Source organism: Epargyreus clarus, unplaced genomic scaffold (assembly GCF_041222505.1).
Source record: "Epargyreus clarus isolate Ecla_fem2 unplaced genomic scaffold, WU_Ecla_fem_2.2 ptg000027l, whole genome shotgun sequence".
NCBI classification, from domain to species: domain Eukaryota; kingdom Metazoa; phylum Arthropoda; class Insecta; order Lepidoptera; family Hesperiidae; genus Epargyreus; species Epargyreus clarus.
The window spans coordinates 1819960-1847635 of record NW_027332234.1 but is presented as its reverse complement, the minus strand read 5'-3'; the positions used below and the strand labels follow the sequence as shown (position 1 = coordinate 1847635).

General features: G+C 37.2%; 2 protein-coding genes across 6 annotated transcripts in view; one reads left to right on the top strand and one right to left on the bottom strand.

Moving 5' to 3' along the window:
- Nucleotides 1-294: 294 nt before the first annotated feature.
- On the top strand, nt 295-15565 carry LOC140754023 (fatty-acid amide hydrolase 2). 4 transcript variants are annotated; one of them, XM_073088925.1, is made up of 12 exons: nt 295-437; nt 2169-2435; nt 3607-3733; nt 5816-5987; nt 8812-8936; nt 9311-9400; nt 9710-9858; nt 10565-10647; nt 11545-11719; nt 13234-13356; nt 13746-13883; nt 14272-15565. In XM_073088925.1, exons 2-12 carry the CDS (start codon nt 2205-2207, stop codon nt 14401-14403), a joined length of 1545 nt encoding a protein of 514 aa, XP_072945026.1. In that variant the 5' UTR covers nt 295-437; nt 2169-2204; the 3' UTR covers nt 14404-15565. The 4 variants fall into 4 exon arrangements, with proteins under 4 accessions (XP_072945026.1, XP_072945025.1, XP_072945028.1 ...); XM_073088924.1 differs by lacking the exon at nt 295-437 and adding an exon at nt 580-781; XM_073088927.1 differs by lacking the exon at nt 295-437 and adding an exon at nt 835-968.
- Nucleotides 15566-18081: 2516 nt separating this feature from the next.
- Nucleotides 18082-27676, bottom strand: part of SamDC (S-adenosylmethionine decarboxylase) — a 41228-nt gene continuing 31633 nt past the window's right edge. The window contains exons 3-10 of one of the 2 annotated variants that reach the window (XM_073088929.1): nt 26157-26358; nt 22005-22101; nt 21343-21500; nt 20643-20735; nt 20323-20343; nt 19708-19863; nt 18818-19020; nt 18082-18219 (exon numbers count right to left, since the gene is read on the bottom strand). In XM_073088929.1, the coding sequence (XP_072945030.1) occupies nt 18883-19020; nt 19708-19863; nt 20323-20343; nt 20643-20735; nt 21343-21500; nt 22005-22101; nt 26157-26358 (865 nt within the window). In that variant the 3' untranslated portion in view covers nt 18082-18219; nt 18818-18882. The remainder of the gene's footprint in view (nt 18220-18817; nt 19021-19707; nt 19864-20322; nt 20344-20642; nt 20736-21342; nt 21501-22004; nt 22102-26156; nt 26359-27676) is intronic. The other variant, XM_073088930.1, reaches the window with a different exon arrangement.

Here is a 27676-nt window from a genome sequence, read left to right as displayed (position 1 = left end):
CAAATTTTAATGATACTTTAAATATTTTTTAAAAAAATATTTCAAACACTAATAAAATTGTTTATATTTTTTACTATGTTAAAACGATGTAATAAGTGGTTTAAAATAATAAAATAAAAATGTGCATATTCCCTATTATCATTTAAAAAATATATGTCTTACAGTAATGTTAATGTACATATTATAAATGAAAACGTGATATCTGAGCATCATCAACAGTCAACGAAATTAAAAAAATAGCGTCAAAATCAATTTTCAAATGTCATGCGTGTCATTTGTCACAAAATCACAAAATAGTTCAAAATACTACAACACTGATAAGTGATAACAGGATTAACAGGTTTAAACTTTAATCGTGTTGTAAATAAATAAAAACAAAACTTTCACTTTGTTTCCTAATAAGATTATTTTATTAATTTGGTGCTACGAGAGTGAAAGTAAGTAACACACACAAATAGAAAGTTATGATACAAACCAAATGCCTCCCGTTCAGCTTATGTTCTAAAGTTCCATCAAACTTATTTGCCTTTCACCAAGTTGCGGTGAAATTCTATAGTATGATTCCTTGAAAAGTTATCGTACTTGTAGTACGCGGATATTGCACTTTGAACTTGTTACGTAAATATTTAGAACTTCCGAGACCTTTAGGGATTAGGAAGTAAGAAAGTCAACCGCTGGCCTTCTCTGCCTACGCTGTGTTTATTTTAAAATCGTATTCGTTAGTTGTCGAGTAATGACTGCAGAGAGCGCGCGAACCGCGAAAAAAGAAATTATCTCTCGTGTAAGTCGTGTTCTTAGGTCAAAAATTTAAATTATAATATTTTATTGTATAATTTTTTATTATAATTGTAGAACCCAGTTGTGATACTGATAACTCAAATTGTGTTTTTAAAAAGGTGAAACGTGTAATCAGTTATAAAGTTATCACAATTCAAGTGGCTGATCTGTTCAAAGCAACTTGCCGATAGGTTTGACTTATGAATAATTTATGAATGCATGTACTTAATGCAGCAGTCTAGTCAGTAGTCTTCTAACTACTGTGTGTGTTGTGTGTAATAAAAATAACCATTAAATAAAAATAATAGTGAATTACAGTTAAGTAAGTACATTGTTTGTGACAGTGAGTGCTTAAACAATTTGGTTGCACAGTTAATTTATTCAGTTCCATTATAATATAATTTATATAAGTTTACGGCAATTTAATTCTTTCGTATTATGTACTTTGTTTACTTTACTGTGACATTGAAATTATAAAGACAAGGTTTACTTTTATAAATAACTAAAAGTACTAACAGGTTTCAAGGTGTGATAGTAAAAATAGGAGTAATTAATGGAAATTTCCATTAACCATGCAATTGACTCTTTTTGCCATGAATCTTAGTAGCACAATAAAAAATTAGCTCATTTATCATGTGGGACATATAAATCAATATTAAATTTTAGCTATGTTTACCACCACTTGTATATCAAAAGTTATAGTCAATTAATATTTATTTGATCCCACATTTTGCTATAAATCTTTTTTGTAATAAAATTGTGTCACTCAATTTTTGTGTAGTATGTTTTCTTTGCACACACACACTTTTAAGCGCATCAAAAGGAGAGCTCCCCAGGACCTTCTCCCTTCTTAGAAATTGCCTACAAGGATACACTTATAAATGGGTGCGCCACTGGGCGTAAACCATGCCTGCCAACTAGTAACCACATAACCTCCAGCTAAATGCCTTGAGAGGCAGATTGCAGGATATAAGGAGTTAAAAAAAAAAAAATGTTTTCTTTGAATATAAAGTATTTTATAGATACCTATCTTATTGATAGTGCCTCCGGTACTTAGTGTTATCTGTATGAAAATGCTGTCTAGAATTTTTTATCTGAACTATGTATATTATGTATTAGGAACTATGATGTAATCATTCAAATTTTATTTTTAACTTTATTATCTGTTAAGTCACCACCTGCTTTAACCAGACAGCAAACATACTAATAATAGTATTAATGTTAATTAGTTATTAATGAAAAATGATCATTATGCATTATCTAATCTAAATAATCTTAGAAAAGATAAAATATGTAAACGGATATGCAACTTTGTACAAAACATAATAATATAATTGAAAAATTAATGGGTCTAGTTTAAATGTTACATATATATTACCTTGTTTGTGCAGCACCGAAACACGAAAACAAATAAAATAGTCAGAGGCATGGCGGGTAATATCCTGAAGCATGCATTCCTCACCTTCCGAGTCATCTTTGACATGTTTGTGGACTTCCTGTTCTCCCTGTACTGGGAGGGGAGACGGCAGCCTATCCCCGACCTGGAGAAGAGGCATGCCGTGCTAGCAGAGAGTGCATGCTCGCTAGCAGCTAAGATCAGAAAGCAAGAGTTGAGGTCTGAGGAGCTGGTCACGTTTTGCATTGAGAGGATAAAAGCTGTAAGTGTATTTCTATTATTAATACATATCTTTTATAAGAGTTGTTAGGTGGTAGAACTTCTTGCAGTTCGACTCCGGCGGCACCATCGCCACACCTGTTTTTGATTAATAGCAGTGTTAAGCGCTGTTGTGCTCTGGTATGAAGGATGTGGTAAGGGAGACATACATTTCTGAGTCTTTCAGGGGTAGCGGTGTAACTGTGGCCTACCTCAGTTAGTAATCTAATCCAGGGCTGATTACAGATGTCCATGGGATGCAGCAGTCGTTTACCATCAGCTGGACTGCATGCTTGTCAGCTATTGTTATATTATATTAATAAAAGAAAATAACAAAACGAGATTAAAGCCTGTGCAATATTTTCCAAAGTTCCTTTATTACATGAAATAACATTGCGCTTCTGGCATTTTAAAATAATTTCGCGTTTATTTATTTAATTACAAGACTACTATGGGAATAGATTGAAACTATAATTTAAAATATTGCGCATTGATCATGAGCAAAAACATATCTACTTTATGTGAATATTCTTGTTATTATAAGTAACTTGACTTAGGACTTTGTACTCGCGCACTTTTTTGTAGATGTTTTTCGTTCCTTGTTTAACCTACGTCATTCGCAACTTTTTCTATGGGCATATCTTAAACAGACGTCAATCACACCAACGACTTTTGAATTGAGTTTCATATATTTTATATTACCTGAGTACAGAGGGTGCGGAGAGGTAATGTTTGTCGAGCGTATGTTTTCATGTATGTGCATCATATAATACCTATAGGTATGTCTCTTAGGCAAGCTCTACAGCCCAACGGCCTGACGGATTTTAACACATAAGGTGTCGTTATCTGTCGTTGATAATTAATTTCTCATACATTACTTGCTTAAACAGTGAAGGAAAACATCGTGAGGAAACCTGTACACCTGAGAGATTTATAAAAAAATCCAATAGGTACGTGAAGTCTACCAATACGCATTTGGTCAGCGCGGTGGACTATGGCCTAATCCTTCTCATTTTGAGAGGAGACCCGTACTCAGCAGTCGACAGTAATGGGTTGATGATAATGACGATCTGTCGTTGGTTTCGTCTAAATTTTGGGAGTGACTGTAGGCTACTTTTATTAGCAGTCAGGTATTTGTTTTTATAATTATTGCAAGTTTCATTGTATTGTTTTAGGTAAATCCAATACTGAACGCTGTGACGGATGAGCGGTTCGAAGACGCGCTGAAGGAAGCCCGCGAGATCGACAAAGCCATAGAAAATGGACAGCCCAAGGAATATTTTGAGAAGAGACCATTCCTAGGTAATTTTCTCATTAATAATTTATAAAATAGCTTGTGTTGAGTGTTTTACTAGAAATATTCAGATTGGATCACTAATATCTCATTACTGCCCTATTATGGTGTTTGGCAGTGCTGTGTTCTGGTTTGAAGGGTGTGGTAAGGGACAACAAAGGACAGTCTGTTGTAATAACTTAATCAGCAAAGCATCTGTGGTTTTCCTTAATAGGACTTCGATCCTGGTCACCATTTACCATCGGTTGAACTGCAATATCTGCAATGGTTTGCTTTTTCAATGTCACACAAAGGAAATTTAATAAAATTGACATTTTCCAGAGTGTTCATAATAAAATAAAACTGTTTTATTTAACAAAAGGTAATTGATATTCAGAATAATTAAATTTCATGTGACTTCACATTGTATTCACCTCTATAGCAGGCATTTTGCATACAAAGTATTTGACTCTAGAAGCGCTATTGTCTGTCTTACGTTAATTATACATAAAGAGAGTTATAGCTAAGGATAAATAAATTTAATATGAATGCACTTAACACTTAACATAAAAATGTCGCTACTTTTTTATTTGCCTTAAAACAATTCTTTTCTTATATTATTATTATATTTATATAATAATATACAAGTTGTAATTAACGACATATACGTTGGGATTGTTAGATCCCGCATATATATTAAAGAAAGTGCAGCAAAAATCCCGTATAATTATGAAAGTGCGGGATTGTAATTCCTGTTCGCTATGTAATATATCTTAAAAACCTTTGTTTTACGTTTTATCCTTATTTTAATATTTTAAGTCCTAATTAATTGCAATTAATTTCATGCCTCTAACTAAGTTTAAGCAGTAGGTATGTACGTTTTATGTAGAAAATCGTAAAAGAAATACGATTTTATATTTATTATAATATTCATGGCATTTTCACACAAACTGATGATCGTGATGATTGCAAAAATCAACAATGTATGTGTAAATCATCAATTTATGTACAACACATCGAATACTACTTTCAATATTTTTTACAATACAGGCCTGATAAAATATCGCCGTTATAAAAATAAGAATACAAACGAGTTTTACGTCAATTCTGTAATGGTTTAGTATATTTCCATTTCAAAACATATCGTAAAAAATATTACGAGGCATTCTCTTTTAAATATATTCATATAGGGAGGCCATAACAATAACATTACTGCCTTAAGAGTATTATTATCCGGTTTAAAATTTCCACTAGCCTTCATTAAAATTTCTATACAAACTATGTATACAGATATTACACCAGATAGTGCACTTTCGAATCTCCAACGTATAACTAATTGATTGAAGAATGGAGTCTATGTGACCCAAGTGGTCATTGTAGCAAAAAGGTAATATCTATTTGCATAATATGTACATTGCACCATTTTTTTTATGTCCCACTGCTGAGCCAGACTCTTCTATATCTGGTGCAGATCTGGAAAGTCACCTTGCTGCACCTCTGTAGAATGTTGAATGAAACTTATGCTTAATACCCTTCGATCACTACTTATTAGTGATCGAAGTTAATACCTAATAAAACCTACAAAAAAAAACGAAATAAAAAGTGCCTATCAATCAACGATAATGTTTATAGCATTACAAAAATATATAAAGCTGTTACGATTACGGTGAAAATTTTGCTTAAACAACGGGATTTTAGAGCGTGAAATTTCGCACCGCCGATCCTTGCATAACATAGATGAATGCTAAGAAGGGAAGTTCAAAATTCACCCACTCAGCGACATAAATAGGGGATGAAAATGTTTAACGACCTCAAAAACCATGAAGGTGGTAAAACTCTTTATGGTTCGACTCCGGCGGCACCACCGCCACACCTATTTCAGCTTCATATTGTGTTCTGGTTAGTTGTGAAGGGTGGTAAGTAAAACACTTTTCCGAGGCGTTCCAGCTTAGTCCTCAGTCATATTTATGGCCGACCTCAGGTAGGAATATCTAGTCCTATCTGGGGTTGATTACAGATGTCCATGGGCGGCAGGAGCCACTCACCATAAGGTGGACTGTATGCTTGTCTGCTACTCCTATATTATAGAAAAAACATGTCATACTCCTCAGGTGTTCCCTTCACGGCCAAGGAGAGCCATGCAGTAGCGGGCATGTTGCACACGCTGGGCATACTGGCGCGCAAGCACGTCCGCGCGCCCGAGGACGCGGAGTGTGTTCGCTTGTTGCGGGAGGCGGGCGCTATACCCGTCGCCGTTACCAATGTGCCCGAGATCAACAAGTGGTGAGTGTTACGTCATGTAGTTATGTCACTGACGATCGGCGAGAAGTTGTTATTTTTTCATAATATAGGAGTCCACCTGATGGTAAGTGGCTAGTGCCGCCCATGGACATCCGTGATCAACCCCAGATAGGTTTAGATATCCCTACCTGAGGTCGGCCACAGATGCGCCGCTACACATGAAGACTAAGCTAGAACACCTTGCATAAATATGTCACTCTTACATCACCCTTCAAACCAGAACACATCAGCGTTTAACACTGCTGTTATGAGGTAGAAATAGGTGTGGCAGTGATGCCGCCGGGTCGAACCACAAATGGTTGTACCACCTTCAAAACTGTTTGTTATGTCACTAACGACTGGTGAGGTTTTGTTACGTTGTCACATCCCAAAAGAGTGTATCCACTATTATTGGTATATCCGAGATTAACAAGTGGCCAGGAATTCCTCCTACCTCCTGTTATATTGTATTCTAAGTGTTTTTCTCTGCAATACATACACTGAAAAACAAAAATACATTGGTCACGGGAAAATATAAAACAGAAATAGGCATCTCATACAAAAAGAAAACGAATGTAAAATGAAAAAATATAAAGATTTTTTTTTTTAAATCGCAGGATTTATTAAAAGTTTCTTGGGCACAAGTAGTCATTGTATCTATGTACGTACATTGTATTTTATGTGCCATAAAAGCACTAAGTACTCATTAAATTTGCCTACCGGTAACACCAGCCCGATAATGAATTTGCTGAAGTGTTAGTCAACACTCTACACTAATTGAATATAACATCATAACGAATATTGTTTTAGAGTTTACTTTATATTGTTAATTTGAGTAATTGACAAAGTTTTACTTCATTGGACAGCATATAGACTGAAAAGTATTTTTTAAAATTAATTTTTATACCATCTCAGACGGAGTGTGACAACGTTATGCTATAGGCTTTACAAGGATTTCTTACTCCTAACGGGCGCCAGTTAACAGATGGTTAATTTAAACAATGCAGCAATCGGCGTTGGGGCAATGTGGTGGAGTACACCCTGTCTGTCTATAATCAGGCCAGCCGTGGGACGAAATATTGTAGTAAAATATGGAAATTTTAACAGGAAATCGTAAAAAAGAAAACAACACCATTACATAATAATGGCCACCTCCAAACCGGTTGGACGCTAAATGTGTTGCTGTAAGTGGGTCTGTGACCGCGAGTGCACCCTGCTCGCCAAACCCGTTCGCTTACACGACAAACTTGATTATTTGCTCATTATTATAAATATGTGTCTGTTTCAACTTCGAAGGTAAAGTCCTAGAGGCAGCCTAAAAGTTAAGGTCTGATCAAAAACTTCCTGGTTTTGAGTCTTATTGAAATTGGTTCCGTACCTACTTTAGATTTTTGTACACCGACCGATGATAAATGATAAACATTTAAAAATTTAATGTTTATAATTCAATAAATTACTCTGAAAAAAGATGCAATATGCAGTTTAAATTTAAATATAAATTATAGACATTTACATACTATTTATATTACATGACTATTTATAAATGAGCAAAATTTTATATTTTTACACAACTATTTGAATGAACCGTCTTTATTATTCGCTAAAATCTATTATCAAGTGTAAAGAACAATATAAAAAGTTTTCACTCTATTGAACGAATTACTCTTGATTAATCAAATTCAATTACATCGAATTTGGATCAAATCGAATTGGACTTACAATGCTTGAATGCATGAAATATGGATATAACACGCAAGAATTTTATAACTTGGATAGTACTTTTTACAAGCCTTTTTTTATAATATAAGAGTAGCAGACGAGCATGCAGTCCACCTGATGGTAAGTGGCTACTGCCGCCCATGGACATCTGTAATCAACCCTAGATAGGATTAGATATTCCTACTTGAGGTCGCCCACAGATGTGCCGCTACCCCTGAGGACTAAGCTGAAACGCCTCGGAAAATTCTGTCTCCCTTACCACACCCTTCAAACCGGAACACAGCAGCGCCTAACACTGCTGTAATTAGGTGGAAATAGGTGTGGCGGTGGTGCCGCCGGAGTCGAACCTCAAAGGCTTCTACCACCATCAGCCTGTATAGGGTAATGTTTTTCGAGCGTATGTACGTATACCTTATCCTTTGGCATGTCCTTCAGCCCAATTGATTTGATGGATTTTAACATATGAAATGTCGTGATGTCATCTGATTCGTCTCTATCGTGGTAGTAACTATCATTTTAACAGTCGGGTTTTTGTATATGTAAAAACCAAAATGCTAAAAATAATTTATAACGAGTAGTTATATAATAAATACGATAATTATAGGCAGATATAGGTGCGGCGACACCGCCGCACCTATATCTGCCTCATAACAGCAGTGTTAAGCGCTGCCGTGTTTTGGTTTGAAGGGTTGTAAGGGAGACATACTTTTCCGAGGCGTTCCAGCTTAGCCAGTAGCGGCGCATCTGGGGTCGACCTCAGGTAGGAATATCTAATCCTATCTGGGGTTGATTACAGATGTCCATGGGCGGCAGTAGTCACTTACTGCAGGTGGACTACATCTACTACTCCCGTATTATAAAAAAAGTAATAACGCTTAACGCTTTCTATACTCACAGCCCCACACTAGGATTCCCTGTGTCGTGGGTGCTATGGACACACACACAGACAAATACACAAATACCCAGACCCAGAAACAGAGACCTAAATTCATCATTTAGATGTCTGTCTGGCCCGGGATCGAACCCGGGACTCTCTGCGCATCAGACCGGTATTGTAACCGATACGCGACGCGGGTCGTCAAAATTTATAAAAAAAAATCCATTCCAGGCAGGAGACTCGCAACATGGTGTTCGGTCAGACCAACAACCCGTACCACACCGGCCGCACCGTGGGCGGCTCCAGCGGCGGCGAGGCGGCGTTAGCTGCTGCACTTGCCTGTCCCATATCGCTGTGTAAGTTATGAGTAATTTGTATTTTTCCAAGACGATTTAGTAGAGAATTTTATATGATTGGTTTTGAATAAATATTATCAGAAACTACAAAAAAATATCAACCTATCTGTACTCTAGCAGAAGGATGGGATTTTTTTTGAGCTGGCTAAGTCGGGTATTCAAAATAAACGAGTGCTGTTCAAACCTAACTACCTGACCGTTTGCGCGTTTGATTCCTTTGTCAGCTCCATAAGATCCATTAGTAATATTTTTTAATACCAAGTTCGAAATTTGACAATTTTTCTAGGGCATAATTTGTGACGATTAATTATTCTTAATGGTTTTCAGTAGTAATAAGAGTCGTAATATGATTTATTATGTGATATATGTGATAGGTTCGGACATCGGCGGTTCCACGCGCATGCCGGGCTTCTACTGCGGCCTGTTCGCGCTCAACCCCACCGCTGGACACACCAACCTTAAAGGTATAATATTCATTTACTATAATAATATTGTAAATGAAGTAAGTTTGTAAATGATACAAATCGATCAATAGACAATAAATAAAATATTAAACTACAAAAATAAATAAATCACCATGAATTGCAAATTGTGAATATTACTATGATGGGCGGTGTAATTTGTATATAACATATTACTCGTGTATCCGCTAACCACATACATCCTTTTACCAAACCTCATTTTAAGCTTCCCCTACTTTTCAGAAGAAAGCCAATTATGACTAGCTTATTGTACATAATATGAGTTGAAGTTAAACTCCATATTGCCTGTAGGTTCAGCGCTACGTACAGGCAAAGAGACATCGAGTATGGCCTCGATCGGTTTTGTGAGCAAGCACTGCGAGGATCTAGCGCCGCTCACAACCATCGTGGCGGCCGAGCGAGCGCCGCTGTTGCAGCTCGAGCGGAAGATAAACGTGCAGGTGAGTTGTTTTATTTATTTATCTGTCTCAATCGTGCATTTTATTTTTAATTACGTTGTTGGTTGCTTGCATGCGTACTGTGTGTTGCGATTTTCCAGAATAAACTATTTTCTTTGTTACTTGATGGCGGAGGGATGGTAAAGGAGTGTTGGTATAGTTCGCGCCAAACTTCAAGTCCGCTTTGAAGTTAATCCGCAGGTGTCAGTCAGAGAGCTAATGAGGTCGAATACTACCTCAAGCATATACTCCGTAGCAACGTAAGCGCACACTAACACACAGCTATACCCGCGGGCTCGAGTGGGGAGCGGAGGGTGCCTGGGGGGGGGGGGATCCCGCGCTGTCTTCGGCTTGCTGCTTAATATCTACAATTTGCTGTTGCGACGCGATTCACTTCTATATTCAGAGCGGACTAGAAGTTTGGCGCGGTCTCTACCACCTGGTGATGACAGCATAAAGAGTAGCGTTTATCTGATAGTTTTATAAGACTGCATTCAACTTGAAAGTACAGAAACGATGCATGTTTGTATCTTAAGACAAATAATTGGGCTGTTCATTATAATAATGATTAAGTCATTTAACATTACTATTTAAATAGTTATAGGAATCTTAACATAATTAAAATAAAAATCGAATAGCAATATAACAGAACATAGAGTCCTATTTTATTACCATAATCCTCTTGATTTATTATTCATCTGTTTCACAGAATCTCAAATTCTATTATGTGGAGACTGCTGAGGATCTTCGTGTGAGCCCAGTTTCCTCGGATCTCAGGAAAGCTATGAAAAGGTATATTCGTTATATCATTCTCCTGTATACAATATGTTTTAAAAAATTTACATGTCCGAATACAGGATAACAACCGTCTATGAACAATAATCAATTTTAATATTTTTATTATCTGGAGTGTTATGTTTTGAGTGTATGTAATCGTTAACAATCACGTCGTTAGTAGACCAGTGGCGCCATCTGCTCTAAGTTTCATTTAAATGTAACAACGCCACCTATGGGTAAACGCTTACATCGTGATTAAAGTATCATTTTTGAAGGCGGTAGAACCCTTTGTGGTTAGACTCCGGCGGCACCACCGCCACACCTATTTCTGCCTTATAACAGTAGTGTTAAGTGCTGCTGTGTTCTGGTTTGAAGTGTGTGGTGAGGGAGACATACTTTTTCCGAGGCTTTCCAGCTTAGTCCTCAGGAGTAGCGGCGCATCTGTGGCCGACCCCAAGTAGGAATAGCTTATCCTATCTGGGGTTGATTACAGATGTCCATGGGCGGCAGTAGCTCCTTACCATCAGGCTGGTGGACTGCATGCTCGTCTGCTTCTCCTATATTATAAAAAAATAGTAATAAGTTTAAATAATTTTTATCCGACTATTTTTCTAGCGTATTTGTATATATGTATTTCATTCTTTGGAACGTCTTACTGCCCAAAGTTAACAATCACTGCTTAAAAAAATACGTCGTTAGTAGACCTGTGGCGCCATCCGCTCTAAGTTAAAAGTGGTAACAACGCCATCTGTGGTTAAAAACTTACATTGTGATTATAGTATAATTTTGACTTAGGATGGTTTTTATGTCGTTAGTAGACCAGTGGCGCCATCTGCTCTAAGTTAAATATTAACGACGCCATCTATGGGTATACGCTTACCTCGTGATTTATTTATTATTCTACGTACCCAGGGTGGTGGAGCAGCTGTCTACTGGGGCGGAGTCCCCGCGGCCGTATCACCACCGGGGCTTCGCGCACATGCTGTCGCTGTGGCGGCACTGGATGACGCGCGAGGTGGACAGCTTCCCGCGCCTGCTCGCCAACAACCAGGGCGAGGCCAACGGACTGATAGAGCTCGCTAAGAAGGTACACTGCATAATAGTCACCACAATTTGTGTATTACATAGACCAATTCATATTATATTATACTCATATTACTCGCCCACAATTCATGCACGAAATAAATATAATAATTGATGAACTACATTTAAACAATGCTTGAACGAATCTTCGAATGAATGAACGTCGGCTTTGTAATCAAAAAATCTGAAGATGTCCACATTGTGGGAAAGGGTTACTGTCCCCATATAAGAAATTAAATGTGGAATAAAAAAATCACTACAAAAAAATAAACACCTGAAACATGATTTATTATATGATATAAAGTGATTTTTTTTTGGAGTTTACTCCTTAAGAAACGATTTGAGTTATAAGGCCCGGTACGGAAATTTTATGAGGAGTAAAATCAAGTGTAACACGAAAAGTTAAGGCGTAACGGTAACCAAAATATGAATCAAAATATGAATATGAAAGTAATTATTACAATAAAAATAATTAGCAATATATAAAACATTAAAACGTCATTAACTAATTTGTTTACATTTTTGCATAAATTAAGTTATAGGTTTGATCATTTATAAACACTGAAAAATATGAACATTGGCGCCATAATATGATTAACAATCTTTTATAAACGTTTTTAAAGAAGAGTAACATATAAAATCAGTAAGCAATTGAATAAGAAATAATATTAGCAAAATAAGTTTTTAACATAAAGAGGCTTTTGTAAGTTACTGATATATTAATTTAACTATTAAAAATCGATGCATTATTGATCAGCACCATCTATCAACGATAAACGGGCAAAATCAAAACAGTATTATTTAATATTTATTACAGAATTATTGCTAATGAATTATGTTCAAAATAAGTTATATAAAATTAGCAATACGTTTTAAATGAATTCTAGAATTATAAAACATTCAGAAACAATCCAAATTACATATAATAACATGTTTATTGAGTCTCATATAAATTTCATCCGTAAATTGCAACAAGGATATTTTATAAAGAAATTATAATTATTAAGTTTTAAGTTATAAAACGTTTAACATTGTTTTAAATATAAATAATTATATTATATTAAAATTTACTTTAATATAAACAATTATATTAAGTTACCATTATAATATTTGGAACCAAAATACATAGATTGATAAACTTGCAAACTTACAATTTATAAAACTTGCCACTAGATGGCGCTATTTTATATTATTTTGTAACATACTTTATGTAATACGCATTATTGAAGTAATATAAATAATCCGAATAATTACAGATATATGTTTGTTTCTCTTATCATTTTAGCAGATGCGTTCATTTACCTACCCTTTTTTCTATTCGATATATATCATAATTATCATTCGTAAGGAGTAAACTCCAATCGTGCGTCGTAGCTGACACACACACATTTTTTTTTTATATAAAATCAAAATTACTAAGTAGAAAGCTTAAAATCATATGAATACTATTACTGAACCTATGTAAATAAGTATCGCTATGTTCTATATGCCACTACTTACTAATAATTTCGTTTGCAGACGGTCGGCTACTCGCAGTACACCCTGGCGGCGATCCTGAAGCTGCTGGACGAGCAGGTGGTGCCGGCCGTGGACCCGCAGTGGGCCGAGAGCCTCACGCAGGACCTCTCCGATGACCTCATTGTGAGTACACCTTGTGGTATAAGGGTCTGGGTATTTGTTTATTTCGATGTCGCTGACTATTTTTTGAATTTCGTCGCTGCTGTGTTTTTAGTTTTATGGTAGACCTCGCATATCTTCCTAAATCTTTAAGCGACACGTAGTACTCGACCTCTAGTAAAACTTTTATTCTATTAAGAGTTAATTACAAAAACCGATGACTGTATGATGATGATCATTTGCCATCGAATGACGATTATAAATTGCACACTCCTTATGATATTATATGATTACTTTTTCATACATGCAAACTCTTTGAATTTACTTATTTTTGTGCATACTTTCATAGGTAGAATGCGTGAATGAAATAAATTATTTGGTTTCAGTATTTATATTTTTGTATTCGTACACAGAAAAAGCTGGGCTCAGACGGCGTGTTGTTGTTCCCGAGCGCACCCGCTCCCGCGCCCTACCACTACTCGCTGTACCTGCGGCCCTTCAACTTCGCCTACTGGGGCGTCTTTAACGCCCTGCGCTTCCCCGCCGCACAGGTAAGATGTTCAAGCGAGAAATACACACTGACATTCTATCATACATTCAAACACACATACGTATCATTATTAGATATTGAGAATTGAAGAAAAAAGACAAATAAATAAACTGAGACAAATACATATAAATAAACAGACAACAGATAGAGGCATGTAAGCAGACGGACACTCATGCAGACAAAAAAGACGTAAACATACATGCTGTAAAATATATAATATAATAAATACAGAATATTTCGTATATGTATGTACATATACGAAAATATTCTATCTTTTGGTATGTGTGTGTGTGTGTGTGTCTGTCCGCTAAATTAACATTAACGCAGACAGGTGAACAGACAGAAAGACGGATACAAACACGTGACTAATCCTATTGGTGTTTGTTCAGGTGCCCCTGGGCGTGAACGCGGACGGCATCCCGCTGGGGCTGCAGGTGGTAGCCGCCCCGCGCCAGGACGCACTGTGCCTCGCCGTCGCTGCTCACATAGGAACCTTCGTGCCGCCCTGCAAGATTCACTGATAATCTCATACTAACCCCTTTGTTCCTAACACCGAATCATCTCCTTGTAACGGTCGCGGATGGCTCAAACATGGCACGAGTCTCTTCAGATACTTTCTCTATTATATAATTGCATGCGGTTCGTGACTATAAGACCGAAGAGATAATTTGGAGACAAAAACACCACGAACTCAATCTGTATTTAATAATCTAAATAACCGCAGTCGTCCCATTGAGCACGTGGAGCGCATGCGCATCGGTCAGAGGCTACGATCGAACTGCCACTGCCAGTAAAACTAGCCGCCCCCTCCAATGCTAGGTGTTAGTTACGTCATAATGTTCGTTACGAAAGGGTAGTGTCGAAAAACAAATGTGCGACAGATTAGAATTTCTATGACATCCTTTTATATACTTTTTTCATTAGGAAAACAACTCATCTGTCAATTCTGAATATTAATATTTTTTTAAATCAAAGTAATAGGTACGTAATGAATAAAGAAAATGATTGTCTTAAACTGCTAAAATGGGGCCAATATATCCATATAAAATTATTTGAAGGATAAAACTAATAATAAAGCCTAATAGGTACTAACTAATTATTATCATTGGCGCTAAATTTGTTCCAATAAATTTTACACAAGATTCGTAGAATGTGTTTTAACTATTAGAATTTAGCCTATTGTAGTAATTTAAATGGAAAGTGGTGTTAAAATTATATATTTCAGGAACTAAAGACAAGATGCAAGTATTATAAATTGTTTTGTTGTATACGTAACTAATCATATTACTTAAGTGATAATTTAACATTGGGACAAAGTTTATAATTTATAACTTTGTATAACTATTTATTTGAATTCAATATTAACCAAATGGAAGTGATGCAGTATTTAATTGCTTTTTATAACTATATTTCTTATATATTGCGTACTTAACTGTACAGAAAATGTGTTATACTTTTGTATTATTGTTAGAGTGATAATTACGTTCCTTAGTAAGAGTAACACAGAATAATTTTAAAATATATTTTTACAGTTAACTAATTGATTGTATAGATGTTATATTCTGCTACAAATAATATTTAGAGGCTTCAAGGTTTTTTTATGAAATATTTTAAGACTGTTACTATTTTGTGATGTTTATGTATGTTTGGTGATGGCGACATTATTAAAAAAACTTTAAAGTACCTTTGTGTTTTTTTCTCTGAAAAGAATATAAATACATAAAACAGCCCTAACAAAATAAAAATGAAATCAGTAGCAAATAATTAAATTTGTCGAACAAACCCAAAGTAGTGCTTAAAAATACTGATCTGAAAGTTGACGGGTATGTTAAAAATAAAAAAAATATATAATAACTGAGAAGAAATCTTTATTATAGATTATTAAATCTCTTGCCACGTGGCGCCCCGCGGCCGCGGCTTCGCCCCGCAGAGCTACGTCCTACATGTATGTTCAGTACACTAGTATTCGCAACAAATTGACTATTTACAGGGGAACATAGTCGTTTTAACTTACACATTACTTCTAAGGATCACACTTATCTATTATAAATTTAATTTCATAGGGCATCTAAAGTATAATGTAAGAATCTAATAAATCTAACGTTGTAGTAACACTGATTAACAATAACTAACATCGATTAATAATTTCGATTCTTCTTCACGTCTTATCGATTTTAATAATTAAATGTCTCTAACAAATAGAGCTATGATCACAAAATATGATTATATATAATGGAATACTGTATTTCACATAAAAATGTCAAATCATTCTGATTACAATGCAACTTATAAGTATTCGCTATGATTATACATCTAACAAAGTCAAGTAATTCAAAATTGTATGAAATTATCTTCGATTAGGATTTAAAGTGTCATTTTACTACGAAAAATAGATACCTACACTTATGTTGAGTTAGAAAAATATAATATTCCAAAAACAAAGCAACCATTTACAAAATTTCTAGACGATTACAAAGCATATGGCACTTCTTTAGTATCGAAGTTTAATTAATGCATAACAACAGCCTTTGGCTACGTAGCAATAATAATACAGATCTTCATATAAATACAATAACGTACGTATTAATAGAGTATGCTTACATATAAGAAGAGGATGTAATGTATAATAACATCGTAATTAGTTTAGCCACATGTGAGAAAAATTGCAATTTTCCCGTCAATTCGCTGCGAACAGTCTTGTCATTCAAACACGGTACATGTTAACAATTGTTCTACCATTAAATGTTTCAGTACATCAACTATCACTTAGGATCACGAACATGGAATGGAATAGTTACATCACATAATACGGCACCCTGCTCTAGGGCCGGACACACGCTCAAATGAAACTGTGACCAAACTGGACCGCCTCGGCACAGCTCCCCGTTACGTTAATACGTTCTCGTTTCGGATGCTAGCAATTTTATCACAATTCCGTTTCATCGCATGCACAGCTAAGTCTTAACTATACGTAATTAAACTTTAGTTTGTACACACGCTCGTCTGTAGATTAGAGATAGAAAAATATTGTCTTAATTTTCTACCGAACTAGGTTTGGCAAAATTGGCAATCCCGAAGCGATAGAGTTGCGTGAGAGAAGCGAATCTCGAACCTACAGACTAGGAATAATAGATAAAAATCTACTAGAGTATTATTCACACGATTTAGAAGTCTATCTTACAATTAATTGATCAGGGTTTGTACAAAAAAGGCCACTAGGCGCATCTATAATTTCTACCCTAATTCCGATTAATGTTAAATTGTGCAAGAGACCTAAGAGAGGCGGGTCGACGCCCCCTACGGGTGATTAATCCGATTTTGTGTTTACAAATAATGTAATCGCACTACTTTTACAAAAATGACGTGTTTAAGCGGTCAAAGCAACTATGGGGTTATTGCCGTCTGTAGATATGTGCGTTATCAATGTACAGCCAGCCAAAACGCTGGTTTGGGGTTTTTGCTCCATTTACTTCTAGATTTACAACTGAGATTAGCGATCGCCCGATTGAAACGCCGTGGCCAATTACAATTTATGTTACACTACTAAAGTTACGGGGTACAATGTGTTGGCTACAATATCCAGGAGGTTCGACGAGTTCAAATGTAAGTAGCGAGTGCCGGCGCAGGTTGCCGGCGCGGCAGCCACCCGCCGCGATACTACAGCTCCAACACTGCGCATACAAGGCTAACTACATCTGGCCGCGTTCCACTGGACGGGAGAAATGACAATGTGCCATTTATATCGTAGACCGCATTCGTGCGTGGACTATGTGCGTGGACGACGATCTAAGTGATTGACTAATCATCATCATCATCATCATCATCAACCCATTGCTGTCCCACTGCTGGGCACGGGTCTCCTCTCATGATGAGAAGGATTAGGCTATAGTCCACCGCTGGCCAAGTGCGTATTGGTAGACTTTACATATCTTTGAGATTATTTTTTGTAATTCTCTCAGGTATACAGGTTTCCACACGATGTTTTCCTTCACCGTTTAGCAAGTGATAATGAATTTCTAATACGCACATAACTTTGAAATATTGTCTAATACTTAGCGGCATTATCGATATGTAGTATGAGTGGAGCGCGGCCGTAGCGTGCCGTATATCCGAAGTGTGTCCGCCGGGTTCAAGCGCCACTGGCGCGCCAGCGACACGCCAGCAGCGCGCAGGCCAGCCGCAGCAGCAGCGCGCCGGGCTGCGACTGTCGCTGTTGTTGTTGCTGCTGTTGCTGTTGTTGTTGTTGGCGGGGCCGCTGCTGCGGGCGCGCGGCGCGGCGCGGCGGGTCCACGGGCGGCGGCGCCGGCGGCACGGCGGCCAGCAGCATGGCGATATCTCTGTAATGACAGATTTTATTTACATTTTCGTTACCTACATCCGTAAAAGAAGAATACATTGAAACAGCTGTATTTCTACAAAAATGCACAGATTAAATGTCATTATTTCAAACGACTATATTTTTACAAAAACGACAAGACAATTGTTCCAAACTATGTTTATAAAAACTCTTCATGATGTGTCTTTTGAAAGTAGTTTGTTGTGTTTGGCGTTAGTATGACGTTATTGTCAAAGGAAATTAAGTTTATTGTCAAAGGGAAAAATAAAGCTGAATGTTAGGAGGAATGTTAAGGTGGAAGGAGGTTAGCATAGGTTAAAAAAAAATACTACAGCCATGGATGGTGTCTACGGTTTAGTGTGGGCGGCTTAGAGATGTGTGCACGCAGTATGGGGCGGAGGGTACGAGAGGGGCGAAGAATGTACCTACAGAGTGTGTAGTGCGCGATGGCGTGGTACAGAGTGCACCCACTATGGAGGGCGGGGTGTACGTGAGATGTGTGTGTGTGTGTGTAGATGGAGGTGGGATGTAGATGCAGTCTGTGCCGTGCAGTGTATGTGTGCAGAAGCGTGCCTGTGGAGTGCATGGTGGTATATTACCTGCGGCGTGTGTGCGGGCGGTGCGGGCGGGGCGGGCGCGGCGCGCGGGGCGGGGCGGCGCGGCCTCAGCTCGGGAACTTGGCGTACAGCGCGTAGTGCAGCTCGTAGCCGGAGAAGCGGCACAGCTGCGCGTCCTTCTGCTCGTACCCGCCCAGCGACGAGAACTGCTTCAGCTGCCGCGGCGCCTCCGCACCCGGAGAGTCCTGCGCATACACACGAATCCATTATATCTCTAAATCGATGTCTCAAATCAATTTCAGCATGCTATTCATTCAGAAACTAAATTTATCAAAATAATTTATGTTACTAAAATAAATTGTACAGGATCGGGAGAAATGGCGACTTCTCGTATCGGAGGCCAAGACTCACTTCGGGTCGACGAGCCAACGGAGTAAGTAAGTAAGTACTAAAATAAATTTTATTAACAGATAACACATGAAAATGACTTTAAAAAAATATTTAAAATTTCGAATATAGAAGTATTGTAGTTTATTCACCAAGTGTACGAAAAAAATGTGTTACCTACTATTGTCTTAATATAATAATTAATAATAATTGACCTTAATTGTATGGTGCTGCAAATTAATTGCAAAATTTTATCGATGCCAGTCAACTTTTAGTTAGTATTTGTCAACTATTACACCAAATTAACAAATAACAAATTTAGCAAGAACCTAAATAGATTCCCTGATTCACAAACCGCTTATTATCACTCCCTACGATAACTTTTTGTTTGATTAAAATGTCTACATGTATATGTATCACACTTAACAGTATAAAACTTCCTCAAAAACGAATCAATATAAAAAAAAAATCATTTACATATATCATAATTAAATTGATAAACAAAAAAAACATAAATAAATGAACAAAGACAATACAATCCTCACCGGCGTAGCGAACACGGTGAGCACGAACTTGGCGGGGCGGAAGGCGGCGAGCACGCGCGCGATGACGCCGTCGTAGCTCGCCACCGGCACGTTCGACTCGAACGACACGTACGAGCACGAACGCTCCGGCGTTATGTGGATCGTCATGTAGCACCCCTGCACACACGGACGGACACGTTACATAACATTGCGCATACTATGAAAACTAAGGATTGACACGCGTTGTTAATACTCTACCCAACGTTGTCTAACAAAGTTCTAAGACTAAAAAGATAATGATATTCAAAATTAACAAAACAAATTTATTATTTCATATGTATAGATTAAATCTTTATAATAATACATAGTTTTTCGAAATTAATACGGATATATGGCGGGAATTTGATTGATGTCTGCACCACGCCAACAATCGGTATATAACCCGCCAGATTAGATGAAACACATTAATAAAAAATGTGATTTGCTAAATTTGTCATATAAGTAATCATCACATAATTGTCCAATTACTTTTAAGCATTAACATATTAAGCATTAAGCAAATATGTAATATAAAAAAGGAGCAATATGAAGGCCTATTCAACTACAAACAGCTTTTAGATAATATTTTAAACTTACGGATGGCGAATCCTTTTCTCCCTTTGTTAGCATAAAAAAATATTCAAAAAGGTATCTTCTTAAAAAGTTGTTCTTAATAAATTGTTGAAATACGTTAAAAAAAGTATCAAAAGAATTTCATACATATTGGCATAACTTTTTTCAATAAAGATTGTAGTCAAATGATACGTCTCACTCCTTCTCTATGGTGTGTAAGTAAAAAACAAAAATGATTGCCATTTTGGGTTACAACCTTATTGAAACAAATGATATGTGACATAGAATTATAATGGAGGAAATATAGGAAAATAAAAATATACGAAATTGCAAAGTGATCTTACATCTTTAGCGACCCCATTCATAGAGTAGCCGCACGGATCAAACAAGTAGTCATCAATCACCATCCCCGGAATGATCTTATCAATTCCGGACTCCTGAAAATAATAACATCAAATTTTAAAATATTGATTGAAATACATATTACAATTTAACACGATTCGTATTCGTATTTTTTAAGTTACACTTCTAGGGGGCACTTGGGAAAAAGACAGTGTTTTTTTACAAAACTGTTGTGTTGTCCCTATCACTGGTTAAGAGTATAATGGGAGGTCCAATGAGTTACTAGCTAAGAAATGAGATGACAGGATTATATTGTCTTTACCACTGGTTGAGGGTAGGAGGGCACATTCAAAGTATCACCTACCACGAGGCTATGATATCACTAATTAAGTGTTGAAGTGTATATCTAATAGGTCACTTCTTAAAAGACTAAGGGTTGTGGTATCTTAATCTACTGATTATGTTTTGAAAATGTCATGACTGTCCCAGATATGTACTCAAATGGTACTCAAGAAGGATTAAGACATTGATCAAGGCTAAAAAGGTTAACGTGTATGTTGAATGTGTCACAGGCTAATAGCAAGATATTGTAGTGTTGTGTATGTGATATGTCACTGGTCACGAGCTGAAGGATCCAAGGGCCCACTCAAACAAAGGTAGAAGGATAAGTCTAAGACAATAGTATAATGAAGGGTGTCTCACCCTGGTAGCGTGCGCGGCGTCGACGGAGGCTGCGCGCGTGAAGATGTCCATGACGGTGGGGTCGAGGTCCGACATGAGGATCTCGATGGTCTGGTCAGGCTCCGAGTCGCGCGCCCCGCTCGCCTCGTGCTGCTCCTTCTCCAGAGCATCCACTGTACCTGTGATCAAATATTAAATAAATCGTTAATTATTTACGGTACAACTCTTTGCAGTTAGACTTTTATGGCACCACTGTCACACTTATTTCTGGTTAATAACAGTATCAAACACTGCTTAAAGAAACACCTTGTGAAGTGCTACCGCCACAAGTGTATTGACATTTAAAAAGTAAAGAACCCATTTTTAATAAATTTTGATTTGCTTTGATTTGATAAGTTTTGGTTCGAAGATGGTAGGTAAAGGACTTATACTCGTATGAGGCAACGTAACTTGGCCCTCAGTGGCAACAATGCATCTGAGGCGGATATCAGATAGGACTATTAACCAATCTAGAGTTGATGACTGATCTGAGATCAGGTGGATTTCTTCCGTAATAAATTTACTATTTTATTTATTGAAAAGCAGGAATCTTTCCTGTACAATCTTAACCGAAGATGAAATAGTATTAATTGGAGCGTTGAACGAAAGTGTTGAGAATATGGAAAATCATAATCAATGATTACCTTCCAAAGGCAGCAGCGTGTACAAATACCAGCAGTCCTTCTCCGGACCCATTATATAGGCGCGCCCGTCGCCGAAGAACGAGTCCAGAAGCTCCACCTGCAACAACCATACGGGATACTTTTACAATATGTCACAAGTATAAAGTATCTTGTACTATACATGTACTTTTGAGACTGTAGAATCCATCGCGGTTCGACTGTCAGTCACCATAACTACACCTATTTCTGCCTCATTATATTATTATTGTTAAACGATAACGTTGGAAGTTTTCTGTTGAAGAGCATGGTAACGGAGAGCCACTTATACGAGGTGTTGAAATAACGTATCTGTGACAGATTCCAAGTAGCATGTCATTCCAATTTGAATTCGATGACAGTTTTCTTCGACACCGTCTATGTCACTGAGCACTTATCATCAGGATTTTATGCTTATTCGCCACTTCAAACACATAAATAAATGACATGCCTAATATATAAATATAAGATTGTAAAAAAAGAATGTGAGAGGAAGGAAAAAGTTCTAACCATTTTGGGAATTAGTAAAGTTACAAGTTAGAGTACCTATATTCCCGCTGTCGCAGAAATTATATTTTTAGAAATAGGCATATTTTCCAATGAAAATGCTACAGTAACAGGATCACATCATCATATACATATATTACATACATCATGTATATCATATAACATGGTGTGGATGAGTCCCCCTCGCGTCTCCAAACAACCGAATACGCCGAGCACCGCCTTACATAAGCAATCATCGAATTACATGATTGTGGCTAGCAGATGAGTGACAGTTACATAAAGCTGAACACGCTATATATAGCTGCCATCCTGCGGTTCTAGCTAAATTGTTCAATAGTGATGTGCTCTTATTTTTTACAGTCTTTGCTAAAGTACTTGTGTGTATAATATTCGTATTTATTAATAATACAGAAGTAGAAAACGAGCATATAGTGTACATGGCATCTAGGTAAATCGGAACTAACGTGAACATCTGCATTCAACCCCAAATAATTAAAGTCTTACCTGAACTAGACCATAATATATACTTTGCTATTCCTAGGGACTAGGAGTCCCTAGTCCCTAGGAATAGCAACGTAGCAACTAGTCAGTTGCAACGTTTCGTTTTTTAGCAACTGTGTTCGGGCATCCCCAATCCTGGATGGATTGGGAATGCGGGCGGACCGCCCCTTCCACCTCCCCCCCTCATTCCGTTAGAGTTTTAGCTCGTCCTCCATATGACCAAGGAACAAACATAAGCAATATTCAACACAATTATATAAATATTTCCTAATAATAACATTAACCAAATAAATTTATTTGTACACGGACACAATTTCTTGTATCGCTTCAAATATTTACACACCTCTAATCGCTTTAAAACGTATATAACATATGATGCAATCTTTACATTCCGCGTTTAAGTGGAACGAACTTGTATGGTATTTAATTATCCATAGACTAATCTATGTCTATAGGTTACTACCCTGTCATACTAGTTCGTGTATGTTGTCTATGGGTAAGGAATTGGTTTACCTATGTTACCATATAGGTGAACCAACAAAGACACTAAAGACGTGAAGACCTTATATAGGTATAGAAAGTAGCAGCTACGACAATAGAGTTCCGGGTTCGATCCTTATTCACCAAATGGTCCCTCGAGCCAGATAACTCCAAAAGCGTAATTTTTCAAATATTTTCTGAAGCTAAATTACCTAGAATTGTACAAAATAACAATAGATATTGCGTCGACAACCCCATGGCTGTCCTATCATTAATCGAACAACCAACAATCGACACGTATTCTTTACATATTTAATATTCTAAGGTTACACATGTGGATATACATAGGAGTAAATAAATTTTCCTCTGAATGCATAACACGAGATAAACAAGTTGAATGGATCAATCATTACATTATCGCGAGGGCTAATCAATGCACGCGCGAGAGAATTGCCGCCTTGCGACATGTGTACGATGACTCATAAAATGTAATTGATTGAGACATAATTAATAATATTATATTATTTACCATTTATCAAATTTAGGTACCGATCGACAATGCAAACGATGCTGTTTGCCTATCGGTAAGCGATCACTACTTACCCGTGGACTCTTAATCAACCCAGAAGATTGACGTTATACTTGGCTACAAATGTCTTGCTAGCAGGTATATTTTTTTTATACCGCATCATGTAGGTATATTTAAGTTACTTTGTAAAATTTACTGTCGTAATTAGAGTCACGAGTTGACTCTAAAAGACTATACGACTACCTATTATTAAGGGGATTTCAAGCGCAACATAGTATGAAGTTTTCCTTAAAAATATTTAACTTTCCTTATAAAATATTACGTAACTAATATAAAATATATGCATACTTTAAAAATAACAAAAAGTACATGGGCGACACCAACGTCACGTGATATTACGTGAAAAGTTGAACTGAAAAAGAAATGGGCTATAGAAAATCTTTATATGGTTGATATGGTAGAAAAATTGTTATTCTTTTTGTCATTTCCTCCAATTCTGACGAATGACGAGTACATTCGAATTCCCGGATCTCAGTAGATAAAACAATTGTGTCATTGTATAAGCTCTGATAAGAGTTTATTCTTCTCAGATTCGCTCGAGATGAGCGTTTTCGTAAACAACGTAAGATGCTTCTAAGAATAGCTTTTGCTGATATTTCATATCAACTGCTTAATGTAATTAATATGACATTCTTGTTAGGAGTATTACATCATTCGTGGTAATAGTTTATTGCCGTATATGTACTTTGCAGATCATAAGAATAGCATAAGGTATAGGAATTTGCTTCTATAGGGCAGATCGGCACTACAAATTCTTACTAATACAAATTTATTCAAAGTAGTCCACGTTTAATTGTTTTCAAAATATCTTTTCGATTGGGTCATCACTCCAACGCGGGCGTTACAACACGCGCGTCCCACCCTTACGTGTGCCACTTGTACCCTACCGCGCACGGTTCGCAAAAAAGAACATCGCGAGTAAATGCATTTGGGCGTTTAAGACGCGCGTGCTGGCCACACACGTCAAAGATAGCCTCCAAAAGCGTAAGCATGCCAAAACTGCGTTAACTGCCGCGTTAAATTAATTTGGAGAAATAGTATGCCAGTGGGCACCCAATATTACACCCCCGCCGTGCGTCCGTTGTCCGCCGCGCGTGTAAAAATCTATCGCGCGTTCAAACACACGAGCGTTTGCCTACGTCAGTTTTAACATACGCCATTAAAGTTACGTCGAAATCGAAAGATTGGCAAAACTGCTGCAGGGCCACGTGGAATTGTTTGCAATAGGACATTAAGCATGCACGAGTGAATGTCGGTCTCGTGCATCGTTAACACGCACTGTACTAAGAAACCACACACCAATGCCACGCACACGTAACTATGTTACATTGTAAGAGGAATGAACAAGATTAGTTGTGAACAAGGCTAATCATGCGACTGCACCCGCGTGGCGGCCCACGTGGACTATGTCGCGACAAACACATTGCAGACACGCGAGTGCTAATTATATAAAATCGAATGCGACGCTTAGCATCTATACAGAGAAATTGGCAGCTATCTTGTACAGGAAACATACTTTAAATGTTTACTTACCTGGACTTGGCTGTAGATCGCACATAGTCGCGAGAAAACTATGAGTTAATTGGTAGTCATCGCTTAAATTCGCGTCTCGAATAAAACATATTTGACGAGTCACAGAGACCACTATGTACATTTAAGATTACGGAATATAATAATATAATACGAAATAAGATTTTAACAAAGTAAAGTAGCAAACGACCTACAATGCCACCTGATTGTAATCAGTAATCGTGGACATTTATGATTAACCCCAAATAAGATTTAAGATTATAGTTTATATTACGTCGGATACAGACGAGTTTCTGTCCTTGAATACTTTTGAACATCTCGTTTAAACCAAGAGCCCTTACCACTCATATTATGAGACAAATATCTCCTTTAAACAGAATAACCTGTAACAGTGCAACCAAAACCCACCTCAGAATCAAAGTTATCATGCGGTTGCAGCACTGGCCTCTCGAAATGTCTAATTCAAAACCAGAGCAGTGTAGCTCTAAACACTATTTTACACACAACAGTGCAACCAAATCAAAACCTACCTCTGAATCGAAGTTATCGTGCGGCTGGAGCTGCGCGGCCGGGCGGGCGAACTCCCGCCGCGAGTAGAACACGTTGTGCACGCGCGAGTGGCCGGCCGCGTCGCGCGCGAGGGCGAGCACCGCGCGCACACACCGCAGCGGCGTCGTCGTGCCGCACGTCTTCAGGATCCAACGGCGGCGCGACACGAACATGCTGCTCTCGCTGGAACAATACAATTAATGCTTTAAAAAAAAAAGAAAGTGAAAGTATGTGGGTAACGAAGCAGTCAACACTGATAACAAAAGATTTCCATCAGTTATCGTTAATTATTGTCGTTAATCGATTGTCTGTCTATCAAACAATCGCACATATCAGCTTCTAGCCTCTACTCACAAGAAGGGATTAGTCATAGTCTACAACGTTGGAGAAGAGCAGATTTGTAGACTCTATGTACCTTTGAAAACATTTATTTTTAAAGAAAACTTTTACTAGATTTTCGGAAGATATTTTCTTTCACTTTCAATGAATTTTTAATACGCACATAACATTAAAAACACTTGACCAAGGGCCCAAAATTCAGATTTCATTTTATGAATTGTAGTCGTACCTACGTGTAAAACATATAAGTATATACTATTAAAAATACTTTCTTTATGCTACAATAAAAATGCTTTATGTTTCACAATATAAATAAAATCAGAGACCAGTAACAAGTTAACCATAGCGCTCTACGCATTAGAAAAATCATGAAACAAAAATAATAATTTCGGCGAACTAACGCTGCTAAAATAAAGTACCTACTATTAACAATTTAAAGACAAACCAAAACTTAAGTACATTGCACTCTATGCAACGCAACAAATATTATTTACAATATACTCGTACTCCACGTTGACATTGATTCTACAGCGCGAGTAAACATTAGCCCAATTGAACACACAGACAAACAGACGAGAAGTTATCGGCTAATTTAAGCGACAACCTAATTATAAGACGTTTGTTCAGTTACGGATATCCGAAGCGGCAAACAGCTTAAACTGGGTTAATATGGCATTTGATTAGATTTTGTCTTAGCCTATTGCACATTAGTGTCAATAAAGTAAACGAGTATGCACTCATGCAGTCCGTTTGATCGCAAGTGGCTACTGCCGACTAGGTACGTTTGTAATCTGTCCATCACTGAAGATGATAGAAGGCTACATGATTTAAATCTGGAAGTACCACCGCTATACCATTTTTGCATTATAAAAGCAGTGTAGCTATACTGTGTTCTGATTTTCAAGGCGTGGTTAGGGTACACTTATAAGGGTCCTTCCAACCTAAGGAATAGCAACGCATCTACGGCCGTCTACAGGTATTCTAAATAAATCTAGGGTCAATAACAAATGTACATTGGTGAAAATGGCCAATGGCCACATTATACAAAGACTGTATGCTCGTTTGAGACTTTATCATAAAAAAGTCGTTGATATGTAAATTATTGTATATCTGAGTACTCGAACTTAACATAACACATCAAAAATTAATATAAAGCAAATAA

Bases quoted from the DNA above. Each gene is read 5' to 3' on its own strand.
- LOC140754023 (XM_073088924.1), top strand. From the start codon at position 734: ATGACTGCAGAGAGCGCGCGAACCGCGAAAAAAGAAATTATCTCTCGT. The intron at 8,937-9,310 runs GTAAGTTATGAG...TATATGTGATAG, and splicing joins TGCCTGTCCCATATCGCTGT to GTTCGGACATCGGCGGTTCC. The intron at 11,720-13,233 runs GTACACTGCATA...TTTCGTTTGCAG, and splicing joins TGATAGAGCTCGCTAAGAAG to ACGGTCGGCTACTCGCAGTA.